Raw genomic sequence first — 14,162 nt, 5'->3', positions numbered from 1 at the left:
ATTTGAGATGAATCAATCAGGAAACAGGATATCCTCACTGAAATTTGGCCATCTGTATTTATATAGAACAGTGTAGAAAAATGTGCACAGAATACAGTGTTTATAACTGCTGTTTCTACGAGCTCCAATAATTTTTAAGCTCTTTTAGTAATATTCAATTTTTATTTCACGATATTTATATCTACATATAAGAAGAATTAAAATAATTTAAAAAGCTGTCAAATAAGTGAAAAAAAAAAGAAAAAAAATGTGTCCTCCACCTTTGACGGCATTGCCTATCCAACCGAATCAGGGTTAGATTTTTTACACATGGACCACGCATAAGTCACTCCCCCTTACTTTCAATAATCTTTTGCTATTGTTTTGGGTGAACTAAAACGGCGGCAAGCTCCGCCTACTGGCTTCAGCCCGTAGAATGGACTAGATAGGAACACCCCGTCTCCTGTTTCCTTCAAACTCCTTGTCTTACCTCCATCCCCGCGGGATTCCCGCGAACCCGTTCTTTGGCTCTTCTCTGATGCAACTTCCTGTTTCCGGCAAGGCGGGACGCCTCAGAGAGGGAGTGAAGCTGTATTATAGGGGGTAGGGCACCGGAGAAGGAAAGCTGTGGGACTGTTGGTGGGCGACCTCAGGTATGAGTTTGACCGGGGGGGGGGGGGGGGAGTTTAAGGAAGAGGTGCCGGATCGCGGACAAGGAGGAGCGTGGAAAACAGCGGCAGCAATGGCAGATCATGGGAGAGGAGCCGGTCCCCAGATCACCGAATGCGTGTGAGGAGGGGGATGCTCGCCCTATGAGAGTGTGAGGCAGCCGAATTCGTGTGACTTGGTATCATTGCATTACACTGCATGCTGCGAGGCACAGGCTGAATCTTTCCTTTTATAGGACCGGAGTGCTGCTTTCCTTACGAAGTGGCCTACCTGTCCTAGAGAGCTAAGGGGGGGGGGGGGGGGGGTAAAGTTAATATTAACTTACTGCTTCCCTCCGGCATTGGAGCTACCTAAAAACCTTAACCCCTAGGTGAGAACTCCCATTATAAAAACCCTTTTAAGTGTGTTATCTCTGTAGTATGTACAGTGCATGCCAGGATTTAGTAGTAGTAGAGTGACAGTCCATAAAGAATTACTAAACTGTGACAGGTCATCAAGTATACAAAGATATTGGGGGGGGGGGGGGGGGTACTGCACAGGCCTTTAGTTTTATTAGCTATTAACACTCTCACTGTATTTCTCTTACTCAGGAATTATTTTTTTTTTCATTACAGCTATTGTGTTGTCTGATTCTGTGCTGAGAGACCAGCAAGAAAGGCATGAGAAATGGCAGAGGACATGCAGTCTGTTATCTTCCAGCACCAGTACATGTGCTTTGAATGTGGTTTGCTTTACAACACGTTGGAAGAAGTGCTGGTTCATCAACAGAACCACAGTGGTGAGGCCTGCTTGCAGTCAGACGAAGGTTCTGCAGTAGCAATCAACCAGGTTCAGGGTTTGGCACTAGAGAACAGCCACTACCAGTGCTTGGAATGCCAACAACTACTTCTGTCACCTGCTGAGCTGCTGCAGCACCAGGAACTACATCTGCAGGAGCTTTCCCAAAGTCCTGGATTGCAGCAATTAGTAGAAGCACATGGCTCAGTCACCAGTCAGATCCAGTATCAGTGCTCTGACTGTAAAGAGCTTTTCACATCACCAGAACTGTGGCTTGCTCACCAGCAGACTCATAGAAAGGAGGAGCCATCACAGAGCATTGTAGTGCAGGCTGAGCCATGTATCCAGACTTTGGTTAACCTGGACAACATGATTCTCAATGAGCATTTGTATGAAGGGCAAGTTTACAGTATGGTGCAGGGTCAGCATTCAACAGTGGGCTTACCCACACAGCTTTATGTGCAGAGCCCAGGCAATAAAAAGAAAGGGATGATCCAGTGCGCCAATCCAACACAAAAGATTGGCGAGCTACCTCCACCTCAGCAAAAGCAGATATCAGGGAGAACATCTTCACAGCCCTTGGAGATGCACCCATACGAGTGCTCAGAATGCATACAAGTTTTTCACACACCAGAAGAATTTCTGGCCCACCAAGGAATGCATTTCACAGAAACTGAAAAAGAAAGTGGAGACTCAATTGAACTGGACACTAATGGTCTGCCAGAACAGGACAGAGAAAGGGAAAACCTGTGCCCAGGTACCGTCACACCATCCATATATGAACTGCAACAAGACAAAACAAATAAAGAAATGATGAGTGCCTTAAGCAAGGAAGGAAACAATGGCTTCATCTTGGACAGACAGAAACAATTGCAAGATCTGAATGATCAAGAGGGCGGCAGCAAGTTTCAGAAGGTGTTCCGTTGCCTGGAGTGTAGGAAAGAACTGGGTTCAGCAGAGCAGCTAAGAAGACACCAGAAGGCACACGTGAAGGAGGAATATTTCTGCAGGGAGTGCAACCGCAGCTTTACCTCAGCTAAACGGCTGCAGGCTCATCAGAAGGTACATGAAGATGGAACATATGAGTGTCCAGAATGCATAAAGGTCTTCAAAAAGGCAGCATCACTGGAACAGCACCTACACAGCCACAGCGGAGAGGCATTGTACCTTTGTATGGACTGTGGCCTGGGCTTCAGCACTGAGATGACCTTGGTAGTACATCGGAAGACACACACTGCCAACCCCCTGCACCGCTGCCATTGTGGCAAGTCTTTCAGTAACATGACAAAATTCCTGTATCACCGACGTACACATACTGGAAAGAGCAGCACACCACAGGAAAAAATAAAGTTAACAGGTGAAGCAGCCACATCTCAATCAGCACTCACAGAAACTATGCCTGACATAATCATAGGGGCATCTGAAACACAATTACCCCCAGCACTGCCTCAGAAGCCTGTGACCAATGTAACACAAACCGAGGAGACAGCAAGATTAGCCCTGGCTTACCGATGCCCACAATGTAGCAAGACTTTCTCCACGCACATTCGCCTGGTGCGGCATAAGCGTGTAGTGCACATTCTTGAGCGAAAGCATAAATGTCAGATCTGTGGGCAGAAATTCAAGAAGCTGGTACATGTGAAAAATCACATGCGGACACATACGGGGGAGAGGCCTTTCCAATGCACAGAGTGTGGTAAGACTTTTGCCTCCCTGGCCAATCTCATGCGCCACCACCTGACACACACTGGGGAGCGGCCCTACAAGTGTGAGGTGTGCGGCAAGGCCTTCACGCAGTCCTCCAATCTACAGCAGCATCGTCTTCTGCATGGCAGCAGTAGTCCCTTTACCTGCCAGGACTGTGGCTTGAGTTTCAGCCGAGCTGCCAAATTGGCAGCCCATCGATATGTCCACACAGGGGAGCTCCCCTTCAAGTGTGCCGACTGTGGCAAGACCTTCCTGCGCAAACGCCTACTGGAATTGCACCGGTACAACCACCAGGGCAGAGAAGCACCACACTGCCAGCAGTGCGGAGCCACTTTCCTTCACATGGCTGAGCTGAATGAGCATCAATGTGGTCTCAAGAGGCAGCCATATGAGTGCCCTGCATGTGGCAAGCGACTGGGTTCCCTGGCTGCTCTGAGCCTACATGAATTAGTGCATGCTGGACAGCGCCCCTATAAGTGTTCACTGTGCACCAAGGGCTTCACCAGTCAGAGTGGCCTGACACGCCACTGGCAGAGGCACTCTGGGATACGCCCACACCAGTGCAGCCTCTGTGGCAAGACTTTTGTGGCTGCCTCCAGCCTCCATCTGCACCAGCGCATCCATACTGGTGAGAGGCCCTTCCCCTGTCCTGACTGTGGCAAGGCTTTTCGCCAGGCTACACATCTACGGGAGCACCGACGGCTGCACACAGGTGAGAGGCCCTACAGCTGCCAAGAATGCGGTAAGAGCTTCATACAGTCCATCCACCTTGCTGAACACCAGCGGATTCACACGGGGGAATGGCCTCATAGCTGCCAAGAGTGTGGCAAGGCCTTCAAAACACTATCTAACCTGCGGAGCCATCGCAAGATACATAGGGAGGCTGAGACCCCACCACCACCACAGCAGACCATAATGTGTACAGAGTTTGGAGAGACAATTGCTATCATTGAGAGCAGTGAGCCCCTCCCTCTAATGGAGACTATTGAAATCTATCAGGCCACACTGGATGGGAGCCTGCAAATGAATGCATTTGTATGAAAGGGATGGGAAGTCCTTCAAAAAGTGTCCCTGGATTGTAACTATAAATAAAGTTTTCTTTAGGCAGGTCGTTCATTGCTTCTTCAGTTTCTCCTTTTAGATTCCTAGGTATAGTTATGTTACAAGGAAACAAGAGTGGAAAAAGTTAGGACAGGTAAGTGCCAGCTACCAACTTTTAGGAGCCTGTGCACTTTTTGTGTGTGGGTGTGGCTACACTTTTTTTTTTTTTTTCTTTGATGCTGTTAGTTCTTTCTCCTTTCACCTGAATACATATTCTTCTCTCTCCCTTCCCATTCTTCCATGTTAGCTCCTTCGCCCTAGCCCTCCAGCAGCAGCAGTAAACCCATTCTGATTTTCTATGGTCCGGATCAGTTTTGCAGTGCTCCACTGCCAACTCGCAAGTAGCATTTCTGCAATAGGGCCCAAGTTTTAAAGATAGCTGGGACTTTTCCAGGTCTATATATGGTGGGAAGAGTCTCAGAGACTTCTGAAACAACCTTCAAAGCCATTTACACAATTAAATAGGCCTTACTGACATGCAGATAAAAGTAGATGGAGGTGTCATATATGCTTTTACCTGTATTAAAAAGGGGAATGTTTCTAGATATGTTTAGATCAGGGGTAAAAATAGCACACAAACACTTTCAAAGTACAGATTTTTTTTTTAACCAGCTGCCCACTAACAGAGCAGATACAAACTCTATGAATAGGGTTTATGCACATACTATACACAATTTTTCAAATGAAACCTACCTGCCTGGTTTCCCCTTGAAAATTCACTAAAGTATGCATTTTAAAACTACCCCCATACTTGCAAAACTGCGACTTCACATGCAAATTCTAGCACGCATGTGCTCTTCACCAAGCAATATGGTCACTTGTCCACTGGTTCAGCACAACACACTGATTCTTCAAATAATATTACACTTGCGAAAATTAGTACAGAGGGGGTTTTCTGGCCTATGGGAAAAGACGCCATAGAGGGAATAGTTCAGTTGATTTGGCATGTGGCTTTATTACAGATTAGTGCTGTAGGGGACAGCGGCCAGTGAAAGACAGCAAACAGTCATTGAACTTCTCTACGTGATAGGATCTAAGCCTGAATTCTCCAGCCCTTAAGGCTTAGATCCTAACAACATGTAGAGAAGTTCAACGACTGTTTGCTGTCTTTCATAGGCTGCTGTCCCCTACTACACTAACCTGTAATAAAGCCACATGCCAAATCAACTGAACTATTCCCTCTATGGAGTCTTTTTCCATAAGCCAAAAAAAAAGCCTGCAACTGGACAATATTGCCTTTATATGAACCCATCTGCAGAACTAGGTACAGCTGTTACAGTGCAAAAGAGGCAGCAATAAGTTCATGCAGCAAGATGTACCCCTTAAAGTTATGAGGCAACAACATCTCTCTAGAAGACTCAGAGCATTTTAGGTAGGAGGTCATCAACAAACTTTATTAACTCCACTCCTAAAAATGATAAACTACTAGCCATTAAAAAGCTGCAAAATTCAAAGTAAAACATCAGTTACGGTTGTCATGCTCCCTTCATTGCAGTGGGGTGGGTTCTAACACATACAGCATCTCCATGGATACAGACTACTACTGCCTTCTGCATTATCAGATGTTGCATGAGCAGAAGGTCAGTAATGATAAATCGGTGTGTAAGTGGGTAGTACAGTACTTAACACATACCAGTATATTATAAGAGCACAGTAACGACTTCATGGTATCTTATTTACTGTGTAAAAATGTGTACTACTACAATATTTGAACTTCCATAAACACACAAAAAAAATCACTTGTGGAAATACTCAATATCAAATAAATAGTATAAAAATTACAAGTAAATATCGACCTATGTGAATATAAAATGAAAAGAGGGCTCATGATATTGCAACTGTTTATCTACTTAGTGACTGATTTAGTAAGTTGCCCAATAACACATCATTGCTGGAATCGATGCTGTGCAGTTGAAACAGATTGTTAATCTCCATCCCCTAAAGAAGCCTAAGAAGGTGAAACCATAGGCCAGTTCAGAGCTATGGCATTATAAACTGAGATGGAGATATGAATATTAAAGCTGGATGTATGATTTATAAACTTCAAATAAGGCTATGAACAGATGAAGTTGTGTTGACTGTTACTGGAACTTCTTTGGACACTTTAAAGGAAAGAGGAAATATGGGACAATAATGAGTTTTGATTGAGCAACTTATATAATCTGTCATTGGACAGATAAGCAATCACAATATTTTTGAGTCCTCTATTCTTTTATACTCACATGATCTATAATCATTTTTTGATTTGAAGTTATTACATTATACTGTTTGATATTAAGTTTTTCCACAACTGATTGATTTTACCTTATTATGCAGTACATCTACAGTGTCTATATTGTAAGATCCCTCTTTCTATAGAGACCAGACATACACAGCAGACTTAGTTGCCAAAATGTGTAGCTATACAAAATCAAGTACCCTGCTGACAGTGATTCGTTCTATAAGGCCATATCATTGATCCCAGGGCTCAGAAAGCAAAAATTCATGGCTTTTTAAGAAATTAAAAGCATAAAACACCTCCCTCACCCCTCCCCCCCCCCCCGAAAGCATACATCAAGCTGTGTCACATACATGAGCCAGACACAGCAACCTCTTTCATGCCAATAATTTATTGAACCGATGTCTGTACACAGCCAAAACCTAAGAAGAACTAATACACAATATGGGAAGGTTTTGCACACTATCTTCTGGCCTCTTGCTCTTAACATCAAACTATGGTATCACCTTCAAATCCTAAGGTGGTAAACAGCAGGGAGGGGGCAGGGGAACAAAAGAAAACAGTGGCGGGAAGGGAAGAGCTTACTAACTTTGTCATTAAGAAAAAAACAAATTATAACAATATATTTACAAAAAAATTGTAACTAAATCATTTAGTTAATTGTAAGAAGTTCCTAGGATGTTGAAAAAAAAATATTTACAAGTAACCAGAGGAGTTTTCCCTCAACGACGATGACAAGAAATAAAATCCATTAAAAGTAACTTCAGCAGGGAAAGCAGCCTACTGAAAACAAGGTGAGGGGAGAGGCATAAAATTCTCAGTCTAAGTAGGAGAAAGGAGTCAGCTGATGCCAGGAGCACATGACGCTGCAGGCAGGGAGGTCCACTCTTCATACACTACAATAAACAGATGTACCTGTACCTGTTTCTTTCATGTACCATACACACTAGAATGCCCCACAGATGATGCAACACATTATATACTGCATTTTTATAGGTCTGAGGTTCTCAATATGCCCACTGAACTGGATCAGAGGGGCTCAGCCTTCCTTTGGTTTCCTGGAAGGGAAGGACATGGGATCCCCACTGCAACTGTTTGATCTGGTGGCTTTCAGCTCTGGTCCCTGAAGTTCCTCATGATCTAGTGTTCAAGACTAACCAAAATATGCAAATCACCTTGGTTCCAAGTCCCCATATATGCAAATATCTTACATAGGCACTGTGGATATCTTGAACCATAGACTTCTTAGGGGGAAGGGGACTGAAATTGAGGGAGCTGAAAAAACACTCAACCAATCAGAGTCAATTGCTGGGGTCACTGGAAACAAGGACCCCCCATCTCCCTGCCCAAGAGCACCAATATTATCATTCACACAATACAACAGAAACTTAAAACCAACATGGTATTCTGTAAGATTGCTGGTGGCAGTCTCTACAGTAAAAGGCCAGAGCAGCTTAGTCAGCAGCTGTCTTGCTCGGAGAATGAGCAAGGCAATGCTCAGAGACAGCCTAAGAAGACAGACCCCTTATAGGTGTGCATGAATGCCATCACTGGAAACACATGCAGGCACAATGCCAGGGGTGAGGGTGGTAAGCCAACCTCATACAACTCCCTTTTTTAACAATACACATGACGGTGCTGGGGGTGGAGTAGGCTGGGAAGGGAACCTGTACTTCTGGTCTGACAAAACAGCTCAGGGTAGCACTATCTGCAAAGGTCACCAAAAATGACCCTGGAACACCACCCTGCTCCAGGACACAAAAACATTGTAAGGTATGAATCAACAAGCAGAACTCAGTTCCCCACTAATGCTACCCAGCTCCAGTAAATATCACCTGCCTTTGTGCAAAGTTGCTCCAGTGACTCGTGATTATTCAAAGAGAAAGAAAAACTACATGACAAACATTTGTTCAACTTTTCAAATCAAACTGTCATAAAATCAGGAAAGGATGGGAGGAGATGGTGGTAGAGAGGATTAAACTAGCAGCAAATTTCCCCTGCTCCCTTTGCTAATCTTTGTATATAAAGGGCAGATATGAGATGGTCTTGGAACAGCCGGCATGGTGTTTTTGGACTAAAATTAACACAATCAGAAAAAAGGTGCGTTTAAAAAAAAATAATGCACAAAGATTAAAACCCAGCCCAGAGCTGCAGGAATCTCTTGTAAAAGGGCAGGAGACTTTTGGTTCAGTTAAAATGAGGTGTAGGACTGGGCCATGCTTATAGGATGAGAGTGAGGGGATGTTGCCAGATCTGAATCTGCCCTGTATCCTTATAAAACACTTGTGCACTGTTCCAATCACAGGCTCGGAGCGCTAAACAGTTAAACCACCATCTCACATGCACATTATCAATTTACTTCATGTGACAAAAAAAAAAATAATCTATTGAAGTTGCTCAATTGGTGCCTTGTAATGGGAAAACCAGGCTCAGGTCCTGCTGGGATAGGGAGGTCAATCACACCAATCTGAAGAATTGGGTTGAGCAAAATTCTTTGTTCACCTGCTGTGGAAGGATCTGCATTCTCCATGAAGTTCTTCCATTCTCCTCACACTCTCCACTTTGACTTCTACAGCACACGCATGTGTGTGTGTGTATGCGGGAGGGGTGTTGTAAAAAAAAAAAAAAAAAAAGAACAGTCACTGAACCAGTGCCCCTCCCCCACTAAAACACCATCTTCTGTTCATCATTTGTATGAAATTGCACGCTAGTGTGCCCTAGGTATACAACAGCAAGTCCTGGGAGGGCCAATCTGTGTATGATAGAAGTGGAGATGGAAGTGTCCCTTACACAGCATCTGTCAGGAGCCCATTCATAAGCCAAACTCCTCAACCTGTTAGGAGCAAGTCCTACAAGACCCCTGATCTTTTGTGGTCCAGGAAGACGCTGGGGGTGTTGGCTGCCATTGTCCCATGCCACTGATCAGAAGCAGTCCTGAAGCAATCTCCTCAGCATCCTTTAGTTTTTTTGTCAGCTCCAGAGTCCCCATATTGCACAGAACATGGAATCCCATCACTGTCTGCAGCAGTCTTTCTCCCACCACAAAGGAGTAGCCAGGTCCTGACCTTGCCTCTCCCGCTCCAGAGCCTGCCAGGAGCTTCTCTTGTTGTATGGCGAGGAAAGGTAAGTCTATGGAGAGGTGGCCCCAGGAGTCTCTCACAGTCCAGCAGCGAGCCATTGCCCTCAGCACACAGATGAAGAAAAGATGATCATATTTTGCTGTAACCCTTTTGGGCAGGGCTGGGCTGAGGACATAGGGATAACTTCTCCACAAGGATAAGATAGCTGAATTTTGGAGGGAGAAGCATGAAGCTGAGCTGCTATGCTAGGAAGATGGATGGATGGGAAGCCAGTGTGGTCTGTGTGTGAGACATGTGAGGTTGTTAGCATTGTGGTGTGTGTAAGAATGCAAAGGGGACCCGGGCTTCAGGCTGACTTCATGAGTGTGAGAGTGGGGCTGACGGGTAGGGGAGAGGGTAGGGGCACTGGCAATTGGGAAGGGGGCTAGGGATTGCTCCTCAGGAGGTGTTGGGGATGGATCCTACAGCCTCTCCTGTTGTCACTTGGCTTCTGTCTGCTCCCAGTCTGCTCTCAGCTACAAAATAAGGAAAAGAAAACAAACTTAGTGAAGAGATTAACAGCTGCATCATTAGTAAACAGTGCAGGTGAGGGTTTAAAACTATCAATAAAATGAAAGTTACAAACTTCTTCACAACAGAATGAATGAAAAGCACCTTCTCACCCCACCCCTTTCTTCTTTAAGGCATGATCCAAAACAAAAGCACACTATACAAAGGATAAGGAAAGCACTAGCATCCTGCCATGTTTTAGCAGTCCTAAAATCCTATCCTTGAGTCCTGCCAGACCAGTGTGAGACTGAAGTTTGGTTTTGGTGTAGGGCCTGAGTTTGGCCATGCTTCGGAGGCATTTTCCATCTCTGGTCATATTCAAATCTAGGGTAAAAGCCCACCTCTTTTTGTGGCTGCTTTTAACTCCTAACTCATATTCACTTGTTCATAATTAATTCCCTAATCCCTTATTTGTCTTGTCTGTCTCTCTTGAGTAGATTGTAAGCTCTGTACATGTTTAGTGTACAGTGCTGCATATGTCTAGTAGCGCTATAAAAATGATATGTAGTAGGAGAAGTAATAGTTTCAGCCGGAACCGAAATCCACCCCCCGCCCCATGACCACAAGCTCCACCCATGCACCACCTAAAGGCCATCCCATAAGAACAGTAGCGTACCTAGGGTAGTTGACACCCGGGGCCGGTCATTTTTTAACACCCCCCTCCAAAATCCAGTACTAGGCATACCAAGAATACAAAACACTCAGGACCTATAGAGCAATTCTACCATACCATAAGCAGTCATTTCTATGAGTCACACATGGAAAAAGAAATCTTAAACACTACAGTGAGCACTAGAACATCAATTCACCTATTGTGAAACGAAACCAGACAGATAGTACAGATCGTCAATCCTGCACAGTCAATGCCAACTGAAAGTCATGTCTTTTTCACAAACACAGATACACCCTAATCCACTATAGAATAAGTAATCATAAAGTTTCTATTTAGGCAAAAATTAAACTGAACCCCCAAGATGCCAGACTCTGCATACAATGCAACACCACAGAAACAGAAAATGTCCCCTAGTACTGTGCAAAATATAAAGACAGCAGATGTAAATTTGGAAAAAAAAAACTAACAAATACCAATCACCACTTTACAAATTAACAAATAGAAATAAAACAAATATAGAAAATAAAATACCATTTTATTGGACTAATACATTTAGCTGTCAGAGGCCAAAACCTTCTTCCTCAGGTCAATACAGTATAGTGTGTTACAGTGTCCTATCCTGACCTGAGGAAGGGGGTTTTGTTCTCCAAAAGTTAGTCAAAATGTATTAAAATTAGTCCAATAAAAAGATTACCTTATTTACATGTTCTATTATAAACATTTATTAACACAGCTACAATACTACTTTATCCTAAAGCAAAAAAAAAACAAAAATATATATTTTATTTACAGTTTGTTGTCTCTGGTTTCTGCTTTCCTCATCTTCTTTTCACTGTCTTCGTTCTTTCTCTGCCATCCAGTGTCTGCCCTCTCTGCTGTCCCCTCCATCCAATGTCTGCCCTCTCTCCCTGCCCCTTCCATTCACTGTCTGCCCTCTCTCTCCCTCTTCCATTCACTTTCTGCCCTCCCTCTCCTCCCCCATCCATCCAAGGTCTGCCCTCCCTCACCCCCCCATCCATTAAGGGTCTGCCCTCCCCTCTCCCCCCATCCATCCAGGGTCTGCCCTCCCTCTCCCCCCCATCCATCGTCTGTCCCCTCTCTCTCTCTGCCCCTTTTTTCAGTCCCCAGTTCCAGCCCTCTTATCCCACCATGCCCCTAGTTCTAGCCCCAGCCCACGTCTCCCACTTGCTCCCCCTTTTCAGCCCCACTATCCCACCAGTCCGCAGTTTCAGCCCCAGCCCTTTTCTCTCACCAGACCCGAACTTCAGCCCCAGCCACTTCTCCCTGTCCCCTTTTCAGCCCCCAGTCCCCCCAGCTTCAGCCTCTGCCCCTTTTCAACCCCCAGTTCCAGTACTACTACTACTACTACTATTTAGCATTTTTATAGCGCTACAAGGCATACGCAGCACTGCACAAACATAGAAGAAAGACAGTCCCTGCTCAAAGAGCTTACAATCTAATAGACAAAAAATAAATAAAGTAAGCAAATCAAATCAATTAATGTGAACGGGAAGGAAGAGAGGAGGGTAGGTGGAGGCGAGTGGTTACAAGTGGTTACGAGTCAAAAGCAATTTTAAAGAGGTGGGCTTTCAGTCTAGATTTAAAGGTGGCCAAGGATGGGGCAAGACGTAGGGGCTCAGGAAGTTTATTCCAGGCGTAGGGTGCAGCGAGACAGAAGGCGCGAAGTCTGGAGTTGGCAGTAGTGGAGAAGCGAACAGATAAGAAGGATTTATCCATGGAGCAGAGTGCACGGGAAGGGGTGTAGGGAAGGACAAGTGTGGAGAGATACTGGGGAGCAGCAGAGTGAGTACATTTATAGGTTAGTAGAAGAAGTTTGAACAGGATGCGAAAACGGATAGGGAGCCAGTGAAGGGTCTTGAGGAGAGGGGTAGTATGAGTAAAGCGACCCTGGCGGAAGATGAGACGGGCAGCAGAGTTTTGAACCGACTGGAGAGGGGAGAGGTGACTAAGTGGGAGGCCAGCAAAAAGCAGATTGCAGTAGTCTAAACAAGAGGTGACAAAGGTGTGGATGAGGGTTTTGGTAGAGTGCTCGGAAAGAAAGGGGCGGATTTTACGGATGTTGTAAAGAAAGGAACGACAGGTCTTGGCAATCTGCTGGATATGAGCAGAGAAGGAGAGAGAAGAGTCAAAGATGACCCCAAGGTTTCGAGCTGAGGAGACAGGGAGAATGAGAGAGCCATCAACAGAAATAGAAAACAGGGGGAGCGGGGAGGTGGGTTTGGGGGGGAAAATGAGAAGCTCGGTTTTGGTCATATTTAATTTCAGGTGGCGTTGAGACATCCAGACAGCAATGTCAGACAAGCATGCTGAAACTTTGGTTTGGATGCAAGGTGAGATATCAGGGGTAGAAAGGTAGATTTGGGAGTCATCAGCATAGAGATGGTAGGAAAAGCCATGGGATGAGATTAATGAACCAAGGGAAGAAGTGTAGAAAGAAAAGAGGAGGGGACCAAGAACAGAACCCTGAGGTACGCCGACAGGCAGAGGAATAGAAGTAGAAGAGGATCCACCAGAGTGAACGCTAAAGGTGCGGAGGGAGAGGTAGGAAGAGAACCAGGAAAGGACAGAGCCCTGGAATCCAAGTGAGGACAGGGTATCAAGAAGTATGCTGTGATCGACAGTGTCAAAAGCAGCGGAAAGATCAAGAAGAATGAGGATGGAATATTGACCTCTGGATTTAGCCAGTAATAGGTCATTGGAGACTTTAGTAAGCGCAGTTTCGGTTGAGTGGAGAGGGTGAAAACCAGATTGTAGTGGGTCAAGAATAGCATGTGAGGAGAGAAAATCAAGGCAGCGGTGGTGAACAGCACGCTCAAGTAATTTGGAGAGAAAAGGAAGGAGGGAGATGGGTCGGTAATTAGAGGAACAAGTAGGGTCGAGTGAAGGCTTAAGGAGAGGTGTGACCACAGCATGTTTAAAGGCAGCAGGGACAGTCACAGTGGAAAGGGAGAGGCTGAGAATGTGACAGATAAAAGGAATAAGAGCAGGAGAGATGGCATTAAGAAGGTGGGTGGGAATGGGATCAGAGGAACAGGTGGTACATTTTGAGGAAGAAAGGAGAAGTGTAGTTTCCTCAATAGTAACTTCAGGAAAGGAGGAAAGGGAATGAGGGGAAGGAGAGAGAGGGGAATGGACTAGTGGAGAGAGAGGTGGTGAGGTAGAGAAAGCAAGGTTTATCTTTTCAACCTTGTTGTGAAAGAATTCAGCAAGGGTCTGAGGAGATAATGAAGGGGGAGTTGGGGGAGGGGGCACCTTGAGGAGAGAGTTCAATGTGGTGAAGAGAAGTCAAGGATTAGAGCCAAGAGAGTTGGTCAGTTGGATATAATAATCCTGTTTGGCACGTAAAAGAGCAGATTGGAAGGAGGTCAGCATGAACTTAAAGTGTAAGAAATCAGCAAGGGCCCGAGATTTCCGCCAGAGGCGTTCGGCGGAGCGGGTACAGGAACGT

The 14,162-nt window shown here is 45.1% G+C and overlaps 2 protein-coding genes across 5 annotated transcripts in view; one reads left to right on the top strand and one right to left on the bottom strand.

Moving 5' to 3' along the window:
• Window positions 1-347: 347 nt before the first annotated feature.
• On the top strand, window positions 348-4,203 carry LOC115476528 (zinc finger protein 526-like). 3 transcript variants are annotated; one of them, XM_030212947.1, is made up of 2 exons: window positions 348-632; window positions 1,263-4,203. In XM_030212947.1, the coding sequence occupies exon 2, from the start codon at window positions 1,315-1,317 to the stop codon at window positions 4,171-4,173; it is 2,859 nt and encodes a 952-aa protein (XP_030068807.1). In that variant the 5' UTR covers window positions 348-632; window positions 1,263-1,314; the 3' UTR covers window positions 4,174-4,203. The 3 variants fall into 3 exon arrangements, with proteins under 3 accessions (XP_030068807.1, XP_030068809.1, XP_030068808.1); XM_030212949.1 differs by lacking the exon at window positions 348-632 and adding an exon at window positions 660-799; XM_030212948.1 differs by lacking the exon at window positions 348-632 and adding an exon at window positions 914-1,018.
• A 2,620-nt stretch (window positions 4,204-6,823) lies between these two features.
• The window catches only part of GSK3A (glycogen synthase kinase 3 alpha), a 113,283-nt gene continuing 105,944 nt past the window's right edge, over window positions 6,824-14,162 (bottom strand). For both annotated transcript variants that reach the window (XM_030211894.1, XM_030211893.1), the window contains exon 11: window positions 6,824-10,046. In XM_030211894.1, the coding sequence (XP_030067754.1) occupies window positions 9,970-10,046 (77 nt within the window). In that variant the 3' untranslated portion in view covers window positions 6,824-9,969. The remainder of the gene's footprint in view (window positions 10,047-14,162) is intronic.

The sequence above is a fragment of the Microcaecilia unicolor genome, chromosome 8, assembly GCF_901765095.1.
Source record: "Microcaecilia unicolor chromosome 8, aMicUni1.1, whole genome shotgun sequence".
In the NCBI taxonomy this organism is placed as follows: Eukaryota; Metazoa; Chordata; class Amphibia; order Gymnophiona; family Siphonopidae; genus Microcaecilia; species Microcaecilia unicolor.
The sequence above is the reverse complement of the archived record's forward strand: the minus strand, read 5'-3'. Positions and strand labels throughout refer to the sequence as shown.